The sequence below is a fragment of the Battus philenor genome, unplaced genomic scaffold (genome assembly GCF_028537555.1).
Source record: "Battus philenor isolate CCGP_79_NKW_IND1 unplaced genomic scaffold, ilBatPhil1.0.hap1 SCAF_8, whole genome shotgun sequence".
NCBI lineage: Eukaryota > Metazoa > Arthropoda > Insecta > Lepidoptera > Papilionidae > Battus > Battus philenor.
In genome coordinates this window covers 12,871,163-12,893,689 of record NW_027181748.1, presented here as the reverse complement: position 1 = coordinate 12,893,689, position 22,527 = coordinate 12,871,163, and the positions used below count along the sequence as shown (strand labels likewise).

The 22,527-nt window shown below is 31.3% G+C and overlaps 1 protein-coding gene across 2 annotated transcripts in view; it reads left to right on the top strand.

Annotated features, from left to right (window-relative positions):
* The first annotated feature begins 626 nt into the window (after window positions 1–626).
* The window catches only part of qm (quemao), a 38,005-nt gene continuing 16,104 nt past the window's right edge, over window positions 627–22,527 (top strand). The window contains exons 1-3 of one of the 2 annotated variants that reach the window (XM_068775402.1): window positions 627–789; window positions 8,276–8,430; window positions 14,287–14,355. In XM_068775402.1, the coding sequence (XP_068631503.1) occupies window positions 745–789; window positions 8,276–8,430; window positions 14,287–14,355 (269 nt within the window). In that variant the 5' untranslated portion in view covers window positions 627–744. The remainder of the gene's footprint in view (window positions 790–8,275; window positions 8,431–14,286; window positions 14,356–22,527) is intronic. The other variant, XM_068775403.1, reaches the window with a different exon arrangement.

Sequence of the window (22,527 nt, the reverse complement as noted above, 5' to 3'; positions counted from 1 at the left end):
GTATGTAACTAAAACAGTTTCTCAAAATGAAAATATTATGGAACACCGGTAACCATGTATGTAATATTACTTTAAAGTTAATAACATATCGACGTTTGATAAGTTCTATTTAGGGCATCCCAAAGTTATGGGACATTTAGAAAAAATGCTTATGATATTAAAGATAGGATAAATTATTGAATGGAAATATTATCTTATTTTAAATTAAGTAATACCCGCTCAATATTGTCATTCAAGATTATAAAAATAGGTAATATTTTTTAACGGCGACAGAAATAAATTATATTTTAACATTTTTGTTAATATAAAATCTTAATGTAAATATTTCCTTTTATCTAATAAACTAAAGAAAATTTACATTTGTTTTAAAACATAATACCACTTTACGGTAAAAATTGGTTAAATTTCATTAAGTCATAAAAAGTTTAACTTTCAATGGTTTTAGTTTGTGCCTTAACTTTTAGTATTATAACAAAAATAACTTTTTATTTTCATACATTATTAAAAATAATGTTACTTTAATATTTTATTGCAATATACGAAAGGTTTCATATTTTTGTACTAAATTACAAATGTCAGTGTCGCAGCTGTTATCTGCTGTTAGTGATGGTGCTGTCACTGTCAGTTTGTCACGCATTGCGGATTATTCCGGGCATCGTACTAAATAAAAGCGGAAAACCGATTTTTCTGAAATTACTTTCGTGTTTCAAACAGGTCGGACCTGAAAAACAAAGTTACTTCAACATGTCTCAAGTTTTTACTAAATCCAGGGACGAGGTACAAGATGAGGTAAGATATTATATTTTTAAAATTATACATAAATTTAAAGTTTACATAAAATTATTTTAATAAATATTTATAATATAAACTCTTAAGCTATTATAACTTTGAAAACAAAATTTATTAGCGTTTGTGATATTTTAATTAACCTGGATTTCTAAGATTTTAGAACAAAATAATACCATTAGATATGTTTTTATAACGTCTTAAATATTTTGATTTATTTTGTTTACCTTTTAAAATAACAATGTAGTTTTGTATATTTCTCGTCAAATTATTTTAAATATTCTTACAATACAATTTCTTACATTCATTATTAATACATTTAAATACTAGATCTTGGTTTATTAATGTGGTACTTAATGCATTATTTTGCATTATTTGTATAAGAGCCCTTAGTACCAACTAATTAAATTGATTGTGTGGCCCGCATGTATGAGTCAGATGGCAACAACACAAAAGAATTCTTATCAAATGTTATTGGAAGAAAAATAAAAATTATGCAATAATTTGTTATATAATTCTAATTCTGGTATTCATCAGTACAGTGCATTAACATTTGAAGACTATGTTATTCAATTTACTGGGCTAAGCATAACCATTGTTAGCTGCTCAAGAATGGAAAAATACCATATATAGGGTTTTGTACTGGAAACTACCTAAATAATATGTTTTACTTACAAAACGATTATTGGAAATGGGTGTAAAAGCTTCAAAGATGTGTATTTATTTGTTGCTAATTAATGACTGCCAATCATACCAATGGTTTTACAAATAATAAATAATGTAATGGTAATATACTGAAAATAATGAAACAGTTTACTAAATTTGGATTGCTAAATATTAAAATTAATTATTTTTTACTATCTGTTGCTGTAGACTACACAGTAAGTAGATATTGGCAATTGGAATAAAAATATTGCAACATATTCCAGAATAATTTCTTTACACAGGATGAATGGATATAGGTGTAAAAGCTTTAAAGTTTTTACGCTGATACAGGCTGATCATATAGGGCACTTATAGGGCCTTATTCATTTTAAATAAAAAATTAGTTCAGTTCTAAATTTAAACATATTTGCAAATTTCAATAATATTATTTTGTTCATTTTCGGTACACTTAGAAGGGCCTCTAAAACTCCTAAGGACTTGTCAACTGCCACTCAATACTATGCCAAGACATATCTGGGAGTAGTTTTACTTTCTCTGGCATCTCCATTGTACCGCAGCAACAAAAGGATTAGGATTTGGATTGCTGCCCTACTGGGTTTGCATTGATTGGACAATAAGGCCCCCACCCTCAACTTGTGCAAATCCTATGCACTTTTACAACAGGCAGGGGATACCTTAGCCCTATTCTAGTGAACTCAGGCTAAAGGGTTAATTTTTTGTACCTAACACTTGACCAGTAAATTTACTCATTTGGTAAAGATTTAATAATAAATATTTATATATATGTAAAAATAGGCATTGTGTATGCCTTTACTACAGGATCCTAAATAATGTTCAAAAATCTCCCAGTTCTAAATTATAATAAATGTTAAAGAATGCTTGTATACTAAAAACTACTACAATGTGACTGACTATTTAACACTGCAAAGCAGAATAGAGTCAAAAATAAAATAGATAATAAGTTTATGAACAATAGGAGTTCTGTTAAAAGTTTCAATGTTGAACAAATAAATTACATTTATATCTTATCTTTAAAAGATAGGACACTTTGGGAATGACATGTTCGCCTTCAGGCTATTATAATGTTAATTAAACATAGTTCCACTTATTTTTTGTAACCTAACATACTCTGGTCTGGGAAAAGCACAGAACAAACAACAGATTTTTTCGTGCTTACTTTAATAATACTTTTATTAAAGAAGTACAAGAATTCATTCCTAAACTTTTGTGTGACTTAAATAATTCATCACACTGCAATAGGGTTTCATAAGCTCATGTTTAATTTTTTTATTTATTGTATAATAATTCTGACATATTTTGGCTATCTATTTTAAGATATATATTTCTTTGCTCCATCTGGTATTAGAGAAACAGGCGAAAAATAGATCCGGGTGGTAAATCATAAAGAATCACTGACTGAAGCGATTAGGTGAAAAGCCATATTAAAACTACCATACATGAATAACAACATACGTAAATTCAATGTTAAGCATCATGTATATATATGTTTTTTTAAATAACTCAACGGGTTATTTAAATACTGTAGCATTTGCGACTATAGAAATTTACAGAAAAAATATCCTGTGAATTATAATAATTACTGAACTAAATGAGGAATATTAAAAATTATATATCAAATGATATGTTATACAAGATGATTGGTCATAGGTCATAGCCTTAAAGTGGTAAGTGTAGAGTTGATTTGCTGTCAATTATTACATGGGATAACTTATAAAATATTAGTGGTTTCTAAAATAATTAATAACATAATTTTAATATAGTAAGAAAAAGTTTCAAAAAGTTTTCATAGTTCGGATTACTACCATATTAAAATTAATTATTGCTTACTATATCATTCTTTAGACAACTGAAAAAAAATATTGCCTGTCTTAAACCTATGAATAAATTAATGTAACATGTTTCAATGTGATTTCCTCATAAATGAGTGATTGGAGATATAACTTGGTAACATCTCTTACATCATCACACTTTTAAAACTAAGAATTATGAACAGTCACCTGCATAGTTTAGTACAGGAAATAAAGTTGTAATTATCATTACTTATTAAAGTTTGAATAAAAAGTTAATCATTGTGTATAGTAATCAGTTTTTAACGATTCACCGAGAATTACGTAGTAGAAACTGTAATTACAAATATCATATTAAATTTGTAAAAATTAAAAAAAAAATTCGGTCCGAAATGACTTATTCACAAAGTTGCCAGCTTTTTAGTTTTTATTCCAGGCAGCACGAGTTGTAAACATTTTTTGCGGCCAAAATATTGTATCTTATAAATAATTAATAAGCTTTTTTGTTGTATTTTTCTTACCTCGTTAGTAATTCTATTTTATTTCAAAACATGTTTACCTAAAGTTTGAATTGTCATTTAAATATAAAAAATATAAATAGTAAGCTACCATTAGCTCGGAATGATGTTTTCTGCTGAGAAAAGCCGATCCAAAACTCTACCATATAAATAAGCCAACAAACCAATCAATGTGCGGACATTTGGATCACCTAAAACCTTTCAATATTATATAAAAATTGATTTAATAATTTGCTTTTTATTTTAGATTTTTAAACCAAAAAAGGTCTAAGATATGTTACGGAACTTTGTTATATATGCCAGGGGTGGCCTATCTGCGGTTAGCGAAACACATGCGACTCTTGTAAGGATATTAGTGGATATTAGGATTATTTGTGGCTACTTTTTCATTTATGTATAGGTATATTTTAAAAAAATATTGACATTGACAATTAAGCACCGACCAGTATTAACTAAGAATTAAAAAAACTACTAAAAAGGGCTGTCACCAATTATTAGCCAGATTTTTTAAAAAAATCATGAAAATTTAAAACAAATAATCAACTGTATTTTTTATACCTTTTTGCACATAGTACGTATTTAAAACTTATTAAATTGCGATTTTCGATGAAATACAAATTTTGAAAAATAGCTCGGACTTTCAAGGAACTTTGCCACCTCAGATACATACGTACAGTCAGACCTATGAAAGATATGTTAATTTTTTTGCTATAAAATATAATCGTTACTTTTTTTATTAAGTGTTTGTACTGAAGTGTATCTAGTGAACAAATGCTTTAGAAAATATTAATTTATACAACATAAAGAATACCGGGAAACAAAGATTTTGAATAAAAAGCTCCGCTGTTTTAATTTAGAAGATTGCTTGTATTACAGTGAAGGTTTCATTGTTGCGTTCAAAAAGTAAAACCCTAGATGGCCTATATAGAGGACAACGGCCCTAGAAAAGAGGACGCACGAACGCAGTATGACAAACCGGCGAACAACAATCGTGCTAATGTGTATTTATCTTAAAAGTTCTTCAAATTATAATATTTCGAAATTCAAATTGAACATTTTAAAAATACATTTTTTAACTCCTATCAAATGAGGTTTTATTACCTAATACTTGAGGTAAATTCGACGCATTTTTCTAGAAATTATTCATTTATTGACCGATAATAGTAACTTTCGGATGCATTTTATAATTTGAGAGTAACGTCACAATAAGTTTTATACAACTATTTATCACCGAATTTGTGTTACGATTTGTCGTCCAAAAGATGCAGTGAAAGGTATGTTTCTGTTTTAAATTGAAAATGCGTGTGAAACAATTTTTACGATATTTTTTACTATACTAAGTAAAGTAACGAAACTAAACTCATATAGTCCAGCGCATTGACAAGTTCAAGTCGCAGTGAACATCAGTGTCATATATTTTAATTAGGGAGTTATGTTTCTTTAACTTTTTTACACTGTATTTGATAATAAGTCAATTTATAAACGATGTCACCTTTATCATCAAAAAATAAACGATAAGTGTGTATCTTTATAACGGTAAACAAGCAGTTTTACTGTATGTGCCGTGGACTTATCTTCTTTTTAAACCTTAAATTAGTTCATCTACCTTGTTGGTAAATTATTATTTTTCTCATGATTTTTTCTATTACGGACTACTGTGGTGATAATAATAAATATAATAAAACAGATAACACCAATCATGACAAATACCACGAGGTATCATTAACAGCAGTGTTTCCCAACGTGGGGCCCACGTCCCACAATGGGACGATTTAAAAATAGATTCGACGCGAGTACTCTTTTCGCTTTAATATAAAAATAGTGGTACGTAAAAATTTTAGAAAGGCCTCAGTGGGATATGTCACAAAAAGTTTAGGAAACACTGAACAGACCACGTGATTTCAGTGGTAAGATTTGAAAACCTTCACTCATATCTGGGTGAACTCACTCTAGTTCATTCAGTACTTCACGTTCAGTACAGTTAACTACAACAACACGCTAATAGTAGGTTGCATAATCTATAAAATGATCTTGAAATTCAAGCGGGAAAACCTTCGAAATACATATTCGACTTCTAAGGTGATGATACAAAATAGCATATAAACATACGCATATAGAATATACACAAGGAGCCTTTGCAGGAGCACCTCCTTTGGCGGTCCTATTACCCTTTTCTTACTATATTATCATTATGATATATATTATTTCTGAAATCATAATTCACATTCAAAATTTTAAACCTTTTACACCTATAACTAATCATCCTGTATATTCAACCGAAATCTAAATATACCTAAAAAGTGTATTATTTCGATCCAGTGCCTATTACTTTGTGAAATCAACACGTGAATACTCAATACCAACAATTTCTATCATTATTTTAACGCCATATAAATTTTGTGATAACTCGTGTACATTGTTATTGAATAGACAAAAGGCATTGTTGTTAATACAATCATATATGTGACTCATTTTTACTTCAAACTTTTTAGGACTTACTTTTTATTCAAAGTATAAACTTATAACAAAGAAATAGCACAGTATGTGTGCTATAATATGTAACGTGCGAGTACATGTGTTTTAAGTCGTAAATAAAATACATGAAATTTAACGGAAAAATAAAAATTATAAAGTAGAAATGAAGGATGCTATACTTAATAATCAAGGTGTGTCTAAGAATCAGCAAAAAAGAATTCTTGGACGGACGATCTTTGTATATAAGTAATTTTCAGAAGTTTTGGGTTGCAAGCTTTTTATAGGGATTAAATACTTTTGGACACTTTTAGCTTTACGTTGTTAAAGTCCTGCAAAGAAGTGGTGCGGCAGATCAAAGGTAGAAACAAAAGTACTAAAATAAAAGAGTCCATAAAGTCCGACCACAAGAACATAAAATGTAATAAAATGTTATGTCAGCTATAATAAAGAAATAAAAAGTAAAAATATGTAAATTAAAAATTGTTTATAAAGAAGATAAAATAAAAATGTTGCTTTAATAAGAACCAAATTTAACAAAAGATGTGATGAGGCACATGAGGTGATGTGCGAATGAAGATAAAAAAGTGATGAATGAAAGAAATTTTAAATGAAAAATATAAATACTGAAAAAATATTTAACCCGATATCGTTACGTCCCTGCCACAAACAAAGCAGAGCGAAAGAGAGGTCCCCAAATACGGGGGCCTTTAAAAAAAATAAATTACTTATATGCCAACTGGCCAACAGCATTTGCCCATAAAAAAGAAACAAAAATTGTTTATCAGATAACCACATCGCCCTTCAAAGCGGAACATGATAATGATATGCGAGTTACGGTTGGTTTCCTTTGTCACTCATCTGGACAGCCAAGGAAAATTTATCATTAGAATGAACAAGTTTATCATACCTGGTTTTATACTTTATTTTGTTAGAAATTAATACGATTTTTTTTGCGCTTTTTTTGGTACGTCGCTCGTTCAACCAATAGCCCAGAGTTCCCCAAACTTTTTTGTGTCGTAGACCCCTTGCCATGTTTTTCCGTGTTGGGTAGACCCCCTACTTACCTGATATTGATTTCCTGTAAATTTCTAACTGTAGTGAAGTTTAGTGTTAAAAACATAAAGTAAAAACACATGTTAATTTATACATTTATTAATTGAATTTAAATTAAAACTACTCAAAATAAAATTTTGTATCTGTTATGTAAAATATACGTAACATTAAATAAACTATAAATAAAATAACATAAGCAATAAGTCAATATTTTTAGTGAGAAGGATAAATCTGATGCTTTAATAATAAATTATCAACATTTGACGTCAATTTTGTAAGGGTTAATCTTAAATCTCCTCGGCTAATGATGTCCAGTCTGTGGACTCCCATTTTCATTTCATGGACTCCCAAATTTTATTTCGCTAACGTAGACCCCTTGCAGGTTGTCATAGACCCATATAGGGGTCGATATAGACCACTTTGGGAATCACTGGAATAGCCAATGGGGCCGGAAAGCCGGAAGCGACCACGCGTTTGTAGAACTCCCACTGGATCGACGATATGGCTACGGTCGCAAGAAGCCGCTGGATCTGGGCAGCGCAAACCCGGTCATCATGGCCATATATAGAGAAGCACTATACCTTGGAATGGGCGTCTTACGGTTCAAAAGAAGAAGATAATATAAGTTTTAATAATAGAATCAAATGTCAAATTATTATTTAATCACCAACTACCACTGACTCATGCACACGATTGTTGCTACTCTATTTATTGCACCGGATTGAGAGGCTCTCCTATCTGATCAGAGGGGAGAGCCATAATTCGGCTCTTATTCTCATCTTAGGGAGTAGAACTACCATTTCTTGACATAGACCTCTCCCATAGATTTCTAATAAGATGGTAGAGTAGCATTATTTGTTCATATGAAGATTGAGTTAATTCTCTTTCTCCACGCTCTATTAGATATAAATAAAATTTTATTATAATATCAATTTGCGTTAATTAATGCATATTGTGTTTCTTTTAAAGAAAATCTTGATGCCATACACCTACATACTTCAAGTACCAGGGAAACAGATCCGCAAGAAGCTCTCTCTCGCCTTCAACTACTGGCTGAAAGTCAGCGATGACAAGTTACGGGCGATCGGCGAGATCATCCAAATGCTACATAACTCCAGCTTACTGTAAGTCAATGCTTTTTTATTAACCCCGTGAAACTGGCGCGCGGCTGGTACAACATCTATTGCCTCTTTGCCATAACTTATTAATTTTCGAATGTATAGTGACACTGTAATGGAACGTTATCACGGAGATTATTTCTCTGCGACTTACTAACAAAACTACCTGTCAGCTCTAATTTAAAAATAAAAACAATGCTTTTTGTTAAAAAATTCTGTTTTGAATCTTTAAATAAAATGGACACTGTTCTTTTCGGTTTAAAGGCGATATAAAACTTAATTTTACACGTTATATTCTAAAAACATTCAAAATTTACTAAAGTATCTTCATTATACCTGTTATATTGATAATGGTTTTCAGTAATGTATCATGGAACTAAACATAAATTGTAAAATATGTTTTGCGTAATGTGAATTAACACTAATCATACCATAACGGGTCAAATGACCCATTTTGGACTTTTGCATTGATAATGCACATATTATCTTATTACTTCTCCAAATTTAACTTACTGACTTTTTCTGACTAATTAAGTCTACTGTTCTGATACTATTTTTATGATTTTTTGTTTTGTTTATTTTGAGAATAACTGTCGTATACCGTTGTCTACCACTTCGGGTCATTTGACCCGGAGAACATTTTTTTTCTTTTATAAGCTTATCAATACATATTGCTTATCTTATTGTATTCAGTAAACTGCAAATGTATGCGAAGGCTGTTACGTAAAGTAGTTCAATCAAAATAGCTGAGAATAATTCAAGAAAATATAAATATTTTTTTTTAAACTAGATTTTTGTGTAAAAAAGGTAGCAAAAAAAGAAACGTTTGGTACATAGTTTACATTTTATTTTGATAGCTTTATTAGTGATACAGGTAACTATTTACCCATAAAATGTCGAAACGAACGAGACAGTCCAAATTCTTAGAAGATATAAATGATATTGGAGAAGAGTTTTCGGAAATCGGTGAAGATGAATCATAATCATCGGACGTCGATAGCAAATACGTCATAAATGCATTTCCATATCTAGGAAAAGATGAAAATAGACCCTCTTCAGTACAACTCTCTGAATATGTTGTACTCAAGCTAATCGAGCCATTTACGGGTTGCAGAAGAACTGTGACCACAGACAACTTCTTCACAAGCAAATCCCTAGCCATACAACTTCTAGCAAAAAGAACTACTCTAGTTGGAACCATTCGCTCAAACAAAAGGGAGCTACCACTAATTGCAAAGCAAAATAAAGGTGACATGGCAAGATTTTCTTCGAAAATTTTTACTTCTGATAATTGTACTCTTACAATTTATAAAAGCAAGCCAAATAAAAAGGTACTTTTACTTAGTTCTAAACATAAATTTGTATCAATAGAAAATAATGATAAGCGTTTACCTGAAACTGTTTCATATTACAATAAAACCAAATTTGGTGTAGAGATGACCGATCAAATGGCGAGAAAATTTACTACAAAGTCTACGTCTTGCAGATGGCCACTCCAAGTTTTTTTCAATATCCTTGATTTAGCTGGTATAAACGCTTGGATTTTATACAAGCAAACGACAGGAGATAATATCTCGTGACAAGATTTTTTACTCAAGCTAGCAGTAGAACTTGCTGACGATTTTCGAGTTGCCCGTGAACAACCAAAAGAAAAAGCAAATACTAAACGATCGTTGCCTAACCCTGTTACAGATTCTAATAAACGTAAGAGGTGTCAAATAGGATACTGCAAAGAAAATAAAACTAATAAAATTTGCTTCAATTGTAAAAAATTTGTTTGCGGGAAATGTGCGACGGAAACACTTATGTGTAAAAAATGTGATGTATAAAAACAACTCTTATTATTTGCGTTTGAAATAGAAATTGTAAAAATACTATTTCATATAATTATAATACATATTTTATTATCATTATATTTTTATTTCCTTTCCAACATCCACATTTCATACATAAAAGTAGGAAACGTAAATTTCGGGTCATTTGACCCGCTATGGTAAACTAGGTATCTAATAAGTGTTGGTATGATTAGTGTTAAATATGAAGAAAAATAATAAAACTTTATATACTGGTAAAGTTTGAAGTCATTACCTACTCATTAATTGAAGCCTTTTGAACTTGAAGTTCAGTATTAAAAAGGATTATAAGCCTTAGACATACGGTGGCATTTTTATTAAATCGATGGCTTGTTAAATCCAAGTTTGTACTATAGATATTGGACCTTGCAAATAAACATTTACGACTGTGCATCAATAAAAACTGCAAGTACTTTATATGTAAGGTGTTTGTGATATTTTGTTATGTAATATCGCAAAAGCAGAGTGTTGGAGGCCGTTTGTGAAATACGTCACATGTTATTTACTTTTCTGAATCTGAAACCCTCTTCAACATCACATCATGTTACGTTACAAAACCTTCACCGTTGCTTCTCAAAGTCTTGGTTAATTAAGAAAAGGACCAATATTTAGCCTGCGGCAAACATACGCATTTATCAGCGGGCGGTGCACTTTGTTGCACCACTACCACTGCATTTGCGGAAGTGGCTAAATATTGGTCCTTTTCTTACTTAGAATGGACTTCCGCAAGGTAACGGCTGATTCCATTAAATATCTTTGATTAATATTCAGATTTGTAAAAGTTTGTTGAATATTCTGAGATATGTATTATAATCAACATTGAAGTATCTTAACGGTGATCGGCACGTTTTATTTGTAATCCTTTCCACCATACCCGTTTTCTTTGTCGGCTCATATGAGACCAGAGTATATACACCTGTTCCCCGATTTCCACGGTAGATACGTTCCTGAGATAAACGTGTAAATAGAAAAGCTTGCAGAAAATGCATAATTTTGCTATTTAACAGATATCTCAATTTTTCAATATTTTAAGGTGTACACAGAAATAAAAATAAAATGCATTGACAAGTTAAAATATTTAATATATTACGGAAACACTTTTTTGTTTAATTACAATACATTAAACAGAAGAACAAAAAATAAAACGAAAAGTTATCCTTTATCACTCAGAAATTACTCTCATTCTTTTTTTCGGAATCGAAGGTATCGAAGGTAAATATTTACTTTATGAGAGATGGTATTAAAATCGGTTATTAACAATTGCTTCGATTTTTTTGTGAAAACCGTGTAAACGAAAACGTGTAAAACTAGCACCATGTAAATCAGAGGTTAGGTGTATTTTAATGACCTAGTATATTGGGAACTGGAAGGTTTTCGAGAGGCACTCAAGTGTCGGTATATACTGGGTGCCTCTAGGACAGAGTTCCTCAAACTTTTTTGTGTCGTAGACCCCTTGCCATGTTTTTCCGTGTTGGGTAGACCCCCTACTTACCTAAGCTCTGAGACTGCGACTCTCAGGTTTTTACAAGTTCAAAATGTTTTGCGACCACAAAGCGAATACCAACATCCTACAACTTACACAATTTTATAATATTTTTTTACTTCATAGGTACTTTTATAAAAAATATAAATGTTTTGATATTGATTGATTTATTTATGATGTAAGTAAATAGGTATTGTCAGTGTATGTGTTTAGATCCACTATCGTAGACCCCCATTTTCATTTCATGGACCCCCAATTTTTTTTCGCTGACGTAGACCCCTTGCAGGTTGTCATAGACCCCTAGGGGTCGATATAGACCACTTTGGGAATCAGTGCTCTAGGAGGACTACGACATAGTCAAAATCGAAAGAAGTCACTAGATGCGGGCAGCGCATAACCGGTTGTGGCGATCTTTGAGGAAGACTATGCCTGTATTATGTAGTGGAAGTGTATCAGTTTATAAGGCATGTGCAAGGCTACTCGTCCCTTAAAGGTATCTATGAGGGGGATATATCATAATCGTCGTAGGCAGTTTGATCGTAATGTATTATGGTACGCAGAGGACGCCACTGCCCATTCTTTAGAAACTTGCTTGTGAGCAGTGGCAATATTATATAATTCAGGGGTGAGCAACTTTTTTTGCTCGGAGGGCCGCAGTTTCAAAAGCAAGAGGCCATGAAGAAAATAAAGTACATATACAAGGTGGAATATGTTTGTATTTAAGATATTCAAAACTAATTAGACCCTTTGTTATCCTTTAAGCCTTGATTCACGGTTTTTTAAAAAAAAAAACTGAATTTTTACATGCCTCGAGTACCGCGGGTTGCTCATCCCTGATATAATCAATACAAAATTTGTGTTTTAAATAAGGTTTTATCCCCGGAACCGAACCCGTGACCTACGATAGTAAGTCTCAGTCCTTTGTTTAGATATCGCGGCTCAACTATGCCAGCCGAAAACTGGCGTAGATTTAGACTCTTTTAGCTCGGTGTTGGCAACCGTTTTGATATCATAGTTCGGCACTTCCTGACGCTTATGGAAATATTATAAACGTATTAAGTGACTGTCCAAGCCTAGTAACCCTACAGAGCGACCGCCCAACCAATCTTATAGCTTAGCGGCCTCCCAAACCGATAACTAAAACTACTAAATAAGTTAGAACACGGATGAACAACAACACACTGGGCTTGTTAAATATGCTTATGCAACCCGTCAAATATTTCTAAAATTGAATATATTTTATCGATTATCTCTTATCAATATATCGTTATAAAATTAAATATAATAAAATCCTAGTCATACGATACCGAAACAATCGAAACTGACAACGGAAAAACACTAACCGATGCACGAATAGGAAGCTACGTATGTACCTAATTAATACCGGCTGATATTGATCAGTTTGTATCGAAAAAACAGTTGTAAACCACTTATTCTAATTTTCAAGTGAAGATTTTTTTTGTTCTTTTATTTTTAATATCTATATATTTTTTAAATCTTATATTTATTAAAGATTTCCAATGTTTAACTTCAATACAATTATTTTATACCACTTTATATGTTTCCAATTAATGTAATTACATTATTTCTTAAATACCTTTTTGCTAAATAAATAGAGGATGCTGTCTCCATCAACATTTTAGCCGCAGGATGCCCACTGATGAACATAGGCCCACGCCATGGATTTTTCTAATCCAGCATTCGACAACCTAGCCACCTTGTCAAGATGTTATTCAGAAATTTATTTAAATATTAACCTGTCAGGTTTTTTTCCTATTTCTGTATTCAACGTATTACGTAATTATTACAAAATAGCATTGTAATACTTAATGTGTTATATTAAAAACAATATTTTACCGATGGGTGTTCTTGGCAAATCAACAATTGTTTTTTTAATTACCTATGTATCGAAATAACTGATTTGAATAATTTATAAATCTTTACGTCTGGTAAATGACAATGGAAATTTTTATTTGAATATAGAATTTTTTTCTAGACGCAAAAAAAGTTGCTGCTTGGCGTTAAATTCCATAGACGTTTTTTATGTTTGGTTTGGTAATAAAATATCGTGCCATATTCATTAGTAATAAAAAGCAAGTTAAAGTTTTTGTAGTGGTGAATAAGTTTATATGATATCAATTATTGTATGTTAAAGTTGTTCTGGGCGATACGGCTCAGGAAAGGGTGAATAGAGTGAAAAAAAAGTTTAGGAAGAAACGCCTTGAAAAAAGCCAGAGGAAGCCTTTTCCCGCGTAGGCGTTCCGATAAACGGTACTAAAGAAAAAGACTATAGGGCTGGCGGGCGATGCACTTTGTTGCACGACTATCACTGCATGTGCGGAAGTGGCTAGATATTGGTCCTGTTTTTATTTAGGATAAACTTCCGCAGGGTAACGCCTGATTCCATTAAATACGACGAGATTTGATTTTAGATACAAATTTATATTTAGTTTCAAGTTAAAACCGCAATCCCAGCCGTGCGCCTCTCTTTTGTTTCGTTGTTTCCTTACTATTTTTGTTTTCAAGAATGATACGCGAATACATGACGGAAACAGAACAAGTCAGAAGGAAGTCACAAGTTTTAAAATTAAAAAGGTAACATTAATCACAATAAGCGAAAACATACCATGCTTTTTAATTTTACATCATGGGGTGTACTAAAAAAACTAACATTTATTGAGGCGTGTTTGTATTTCATTATGGTGGTAAAGGGAAAAAAATATTTATATATCTATGATCATAACCTTGAAACAGGAGATGTTTATTTTTTGTCTCGTCTAAATTAATATAGTTTGTAAAATTTAATAATTGCACCATACTCCCTGTGTTAACTGCGTAGTTAAATAATAATTTATTCATGAAGTACTGAACCATGAATGTACGAGAAATAGAAATTGTATGATGTTGAGATTATATCAAATATATTTCAAACATTATGTGTTATTTTAATTAAATTGTAGTACATAGTATCATATGAATAGTGTGCCTTATGTAACTTCGTATCAAAATTGACTATAGTTATACAGGGTGATTGGTTATAGGTGTAAAAGCTATAAAATGATAAAGGTACAGCTCATTATACTGGCAGGTAGCTAATGTAATAACGAGTTATATAGGATGTTTTTAATTGTAATCTTTGACGTGAAAGTCCAAAATGACTGCGAAAAATCAATGCTTTTGGAAAGGTTTTGCTTTGATACTGAAGTTTTGGTGTGGTACATGGCTGTTATTTGAAACCACGTCCTTATGACGACGATGCGTTGGTACCTTTTATTGGTAATTTATGTTTGTTGGTGACAGATAATGCTTAGTTAGTCTTGTCTGAATCTTAACCCTTAATAGCCCGATTTACGAAATTGATTTTTTTTTAATATTACTGTTTGCTTGGGGGTCGTTGGAAAGAATATTATACAACAGTAAAATTCGAACAGCCAACCTATAAAAAAATACTAATAGTAATGTGAACATTCGCTATTAAGGGTTAAAAACTGAGATTAATTATATTCTTACGTGTGTGTATCTTCGTCCTAAAGAATTATTTATTGCTCTTGAATAGTTTACAAAGTGTGTAATGTTTTTAATGACGTCATTTGCTTTTGACTCAGGATTGAGTCTTTCGTATGATTCTGGTAAATTAATTGTGTTATGTATTATAATATTTTAAATCAAAATTAGTAGTGACCTTATGTTGTTTTAAACAAAATAATTAGAAACGATAAAAAATGTACGTAAATGTATGCTAAACCACGTGTAAAAATATGTAAATTAAGAAATATGATAAAAAAAAGGTGCTTAAAAAATTTTGAAAATGAGATATAGGTGGTTTTTATTAAATATATCTATTGACATTACCATAACCTGACTTAAACTTTAAGGAAAATTAAAGTTTTTAATTTTTTTTATTAATTGTCAAGTTTACTTCATTTAAATGACTTAAGAAAAAGACGTTTTAAAATATACATTTGAATTTGACTTTATTGTCGCAAATCTCGAAAGAGGAAAAATACTATGAGTAACATAACTAGCATAGATCGTTCACTGTTGGGCTTAAATGTATACATAGTCATAGACGCACACTGCAAGGCATAGATCTCCCCCAAAGATATCTTTATATTTATATAGGTAAATATATCTATTTAGGGGATATACGATAATCGCCAAGCTTAGCAGGCGAGTTGGCGATCGCAGTGTGGTATTATGGTAGGCAGAGGATGCTATATCATAAATGAAAATATTAATTAAATAAGATTGATCCCGGAAATAGAACCCGCGATCTATAATCGCAAGTTTGAGTCCTATACCGCTGGGCTATCATTTCTCGATTATTTTATTATTTCTAAAACATTTATTTTTATTTGATGTACAATTAACTACGTATTTTCACTTATTCTCTTCTTTCAAATTATATGGATATAAAATATTGCACATATACCTGTAAATTTGGTGACAGAGACGACAATAAATCATTCAACTCAACCGCTGCCGTAGTAATGGTTCAGAGTATACATTTTTGTTACGATCAGCGAAAGACTAGAGGTCTTCTTTTATGGCCCCCGCTATTGGGGCCACTCGTACCCCTAACTTATTGGGATCAGGGACTTTATTATTCAATAATTTTTTCAGTATTTTCTTTATTAATCACTCTCTTTCACCCGTCAAAATATCTTCTATTCTTTACTTTCGTCCTTCGCAATATCTTTCGTTTTGCTATTTTATACCTTCTTTCTTTCCCCGTCTTTCTTCCATCATCTTCTTACTCTAAGGTGGCTAGGTACATTTATTTCATTTTTTTATTTATTTATTTTGTTCTTACATTTTATTTTTATCATTATTAATACATAACAATTCTATACATAATTTGTCATACATTTCTATTTATTTTGTTAAAATTGTTTACATGCTTTTTTATTTCATTTTTTGTTTCTTGTAGATGTGAGACTAGAGGTCTAGGGGCCTTAAGGTCAACGAAGTCAATTATGTTTCTTTGTCCTTTTGTTTACTATTACATATTTAATTTCAATGTAGCTGTATCAGTATCTAATGATGGTAATAAAAACGACAATGTTTAAATATAACATAACAGCTTTACAATGTATGTAGCGCAGTACATTATTTATTTTAGGAAACAAACATTTAGCAGTGCATACATATAAACGATCTGGCATTGGTCACTTTGTTTAGTTAATAAAAGCCGTCCCGACAGACTGTATTGTCGGAAGTTATTAGCTTGTCGCATTTCAATAAAAAATGTGGCAAATTCTAGAGTGATAACGTTATTTATTGATTGAATATGCAAGTAATTAATTAATTTTGTGATGTGAAGCAGATGTTTAACCCCTGTAATAAATTTACATCGCATGAATTGTCAAACGCGTGAAGTCCAAGCGAATTGTCAAACGCGCGAAGTTCACAGCGAAGTTTCAAACGCGCGAAGTTCACAGCGAAGTTTCAAAGGCGCGAAATTCACAGCGAAGTTTGCAACGTCGTTTCAAACGCGCAAAGTTTATAGCTAACTGTCAAATGGAAAAAGTATTCCAAGTCATTATATTTATTTGTTTCAATGCAATTTTACATCAATTTTTTTCTATTAAAATCATTCATAGACAATCAGGAACCTTATAAAAATAGATGATTTAAATTGATAAAGTTTTTGGAACAAGATTATACTGCTGATCAACTGGCTTTTGCAGATTGCAGGTTAGCATAAAACCTCTTAAGGTACTAAAGTTCGAAGGCTTCCTGGGAAGCTTCTGTAAGGGATGCTACATACTACAGTTTTAGCGGACCGAGAGACCGCCGTGCTCTTAGATAGTTTAAGAGGGCGCTCTATAGATAGATAAGGCTCAAGGGCCACCTCGAGGTGATATGTGTAGATAACTTGTAATATTAACTATTTGGATCGTCAGTAAATTGAGATGAAATAATACAACATTTAATATCCTTTTTTTAATGGCCTCCGCTATAAGGGGCCTTTCGTACCCCTAAGCGATTTATGCGTTAGGGACTTTTTTTTTCATTAATTTTTTCACAAATTTTTTTTTTAGCTCTTTTTCCATGCATCTCAAGATCTTTCATTCTATTCCTCGCTTTCTAACATTTCGTCTGTCTTACCCTTCCATTCCATTTTCCCTCTTTTCCAATACCTGTCATCCATCACCACGTTCCCTAGTTTTTACAATTTTGATTTTTATTATATTTTACTTTGTTTAGTTTATGTACCTATTTATATTCCTTACATTTATTATTATTTTATTGACAATTTTCTATTTAATATCCTTTGGACGTTACTAAGGTAAAACTTTATTCTTTATTATAGGTAAAACTATAAAAAACACATAAAACTTATGCGTATTGCAGAAGTATATTATTATATAAATAGATGTGGCAATGCAGTATACGAGGTTGTTATTGAGTATTATTTTTTATTTTATGTCAATATTGTTTTGAAAATAGAATCAGCTGGGAAATTGGTTTTAGCCAATACATATGACAACCTTTGAGAATAAAAAAAAATTGTGTAGTTTGCTTAGAGACTCGATTTTTTTTATTCTAGAGCTGTTGCATTTTCAAACTATCGACGTGTGAGATTACAACGTACTCGTGTACTAACTGCGTCACGTTATTAGCATTCTCAGGGTGATTAATTTATTTATTTACCACCTTGGATCATTTATATTGAAAACACAATTAGAATGGTTTGAAGACTTGTAATAAAAACCTATTAATTTCCAAATGCAACATGATCAGAGAACTAAAAAAGTCAGTAAAGCCTTTTTCAGTGTTTTACTCCACATAGATCCTTAATGCAGTAGTTAGAGCAATCCATTTATAAGCTGTGAGAACACTTTGACTAGTTATTGTTTTGAAAACATTTTAAATATTTTGATTAATTATTTGAAGGCATCATGGGTAAGTTCTGGGCGTTATGTGCTTACTGCCTATTCAACTTGTCAATCAATCTGTTATTTTTGTCTGTCTACATATGTCATTTTTAAACTCGTAGAGCATGCTAAAGAGAACCTAAGTGTGGAACCACGTTAGTTTGACAATTACTGGTAACATATTAGTCAGAACTATGGTAATGTAACAAACTGTAGTAATGTACCAAACTGTAGTCTAGGAATAAAGATGAAGGAAGGAAGGTTATGCACAGGAGATTTGAATGTGAAGAAAGATAGAGATTGTGAAGATCAGAAGTAAAATGTAATAGATTGTGAAGGATGAAAGGAAAAAGTGAAATAAAAGTATAAAATGGGAAAAGAAGTAAGGAAGGGTCTCCAAAAAGGAGGCCAGTAAAAAAAACATTAGATGACATTTGTCTTTAGGCACTAAGAGATAGGGATACTAAACGAGAGGATATTTGTTAGTTAACCAGCTGCTGCCTAGTTCAATAAAAAGTTCCTTTAAATCAAGTAATATGATGTACACCAATACCTCGCTTTGCGTCATTTCGTTGCGTCGCTGCTTAATTAGCACTAATTTTCACTTGTTAGATTTTCGAGGTTGCATTGTTTTGTGTTCGAGTCTTTAATTTTTTTTTTGAATTTTTTTTTTCCAAAAGATGGCAACACTTGTTTCTAATTGCGCCATGCCATCAAAACTCGGAGATTCCCTTTCTAACGAAAAATCAACGCAATTTTAATAGTTTTATTTTCACTTTGTTTTGCTAATTTTGGAGTTCAGTTTCAATTACATAGTGTTGTGCTTTTTTTAAAAGAGAATAATAAATTTATATAATTTTAACGTGTTGTTACAAAAAGAGTATATATTTTTCCATTGTTGTACCATGTTTACATTGTTCAATTTTCTTTTTAAAAAGTAGTGTTTTCGTAACCCTGGAACCTATCTTCGATCTTTACATGGTTTGCTATAGAAAATCTTAATTCACTTTGCGGCGTTTCAATCTGGGTCGTGTTTTTTTGGAACGTAACCACGACGCAAAGTGAGGTATTGGTGTATGTTGTCTTTATTCTCATTCCACAAGAAGTTAAAAGGCTTCGCTTGTTTGTTGAAATATTGACACCAATCCTTTTAAATGTGTCACTTGGAAAATATTTATCGAGGCTGAGATATATCATTTAACTTTATTTTAAATCTCTTTACTTCCAAGCAGATTGAGGTCTAGATTAAGCTCTTTTAAAAGACTACTTTAGGTTATGAATGACTAAAGAAGATATTGTACAAGTGAATGTTGATAATTCATGGTCAGTAACAACATTGGCTTTCAGGATCAGATCTTGATTGAGACAAAAAATTGTGTGAAAAGCACATATGAATTTTAAATAATTTGCGCTTGACAGAGTAAATACAGTAATATTAAATTATTATTTAATTACTAACAAATTAAGTTAAACAAATAAGTAGTTTAAAGTAAGTGATAACATATATATTATGGTATTGAATAAAATGAGAATAGTCTTAATTATTTCTATCTTATATTTTTAAATATTTGCAAATCACGAGTTCCGATATACCTTGCTAATTTTTTATCATAATTTTCTGGTTTATAGTAGTGGAGATAGGCAAAGAATTTTTTTTTCTCTAAATAAACGAGGTTAAAACTTTACTTCTATTCGGCATGCTAAGAATAGATCCCGGCGATAAATATTGCACATCGACATTTGGAAAGAGACAATTGGCTAATTTCGGCTTCGTAGAGCGTTATCTCTGTCACGAAATAGGACTGACAAAACGTCATATAGGTGGTGTAAGACAGAGATAGTGCCCTACGAAGGCGAAATTAGCAGATTGTCTTTTTTATTGTTGCCGCCAAAGGTAGATGTTCAATATTTATTGCCGGGTACTGTACAATTATGCTGTTATAAATATTTTGCTTTATGTAGCTAAAAGTTTGAGATATAACCAATATAGAATTTTTCATATGTCCTGAAAAGTTGGATTTTCCATCTCATTACTTTATTCAATGAAGGCGGCGATGATACATGCCTTGGATAATTAAGAAGATTAGTAGATATAACAGCTGAGATATGTATTCTATCAAACTTAGTTCAATTATAGCTTGTCTAGCAATATTCCTGACCACCGACACTAGAGGAAGGAGTATGTATAAAAGACATTACTATATCATACGTATTTTTGTAAGTAGAAAGGACAGACGATTGTAATAGTGACAACAATTTTCATTATTCATCATACGTAGAACGTCCCCAGGTGGACATAAGCTGGTGTTTTCAATATTGTTTTTCAATAGGTTCTATTGAAAGCTGCCTGCATCAATCTTCTTTCAACGACCTTGACAAAGTTGTCTATTCAACCCGTTAAATGTCCTATGCTGCGCTTGTCGGTATTTGTCTCAATTCCAGAACACACCTTGGCAGACGGGTTAGTAATCGCAGTGTGGTATTATGGTACGCAGAGAATGCAGTTCCTTAACCTTTGGAAATCAGTTTGTGAGTAACGGCATTTAACACAAAGTGTGAATTATATAAAATTGTATTCCGGGAATCGAACCCGCGACTTAAAATTATAAGACTTGCAGAAATATTAGTTTCAACTTTTTCAGATTCACAAACTTTTTCACCACATTGATCTTCACTTTGACTGACAGTTAAAAGCTTTGGAGAAAGATTTGTATGGTAACATGCATTAGGCTCGATATCAGTGTTTTCTAACAAACTAGAATTATCATTGTCTGTTATTTTAAGAGTATTATAATCTTCTGCAGGATTTAGATTTGTAAGGCTTTGATACGAAGAAAGAGTAACATTGGCAGACACTCCAAGATTTATATTATCATATTGATTCTCATTACATGGTCACTCGACCGATAGGCTACTATAGGATAATTATTGTTGACATCTTACGATAAATTGTTACGCAATTGACTTATTAATCCCTCTTCTCCAAGACCTTTATATATATATATATATAAAGTGACATCAGAATACAACTGTACAAGTTTTTGTACAGTTTTTTATATCATAATTCATTATATATCATGTTCAATCATAATTATATAGGATTGCCATTGTTCAAAAACAATGGCAATCCTATATAATTATAATTGGAAGTTAATGCAAAAGGTGTGAATTATAGAATGTTGTATTTCTGTAATCAAATCCACGACCTGTGAGTGTGTTGAGTTGTTAGGTCGACGTTGATAACAAACAAAACACCAATGATTTTAAAAAGTTTGTATTAAATAGTTTAAGAGACTTATTAAATACTGTAGCATGCAAGAACAAAGTAAAAATAATTTCGGAAATATTTAACGTAATTTTAATATAGATGATAAAAAAACCGCGATCTGCGTTTCAGTTTGTCTTCTACCGCTGGGTTTTCACTGTACATAGTATTTACATGTGCTTTATTATTTTTAGACAGCGTGATGTTAACAACTCTATTACCGACATTATTTTCAATACAACTTAGTTTCAAAGAATCATATATTGTCAATATCTTTAGAAATCAGGACGATTTAAGCGACACTATACCGCCGGGGAATCTACGGTTTCCTACCAACAACATTTATAAATATTTGTCGTCTCTCCATAATTATTTTTGTAGTCAAAATGGTTTTATTATATTGCCTCATTACAAACATGTATAACCGTCAGGGTAAAATCAAGTTTATGTTACTTCGTAACGCTTCCTACTGAGAATAACTAACTAGAAACTTATTTATTTATTTAATATTATTTATTGTACACATACGGATACATTTAGTTTCAAATAATATACAAAAAAGTACAATGAGCGGTCTTATTACACAAGGCAATCACTTAGAAACAACTATTGTATGGAAAA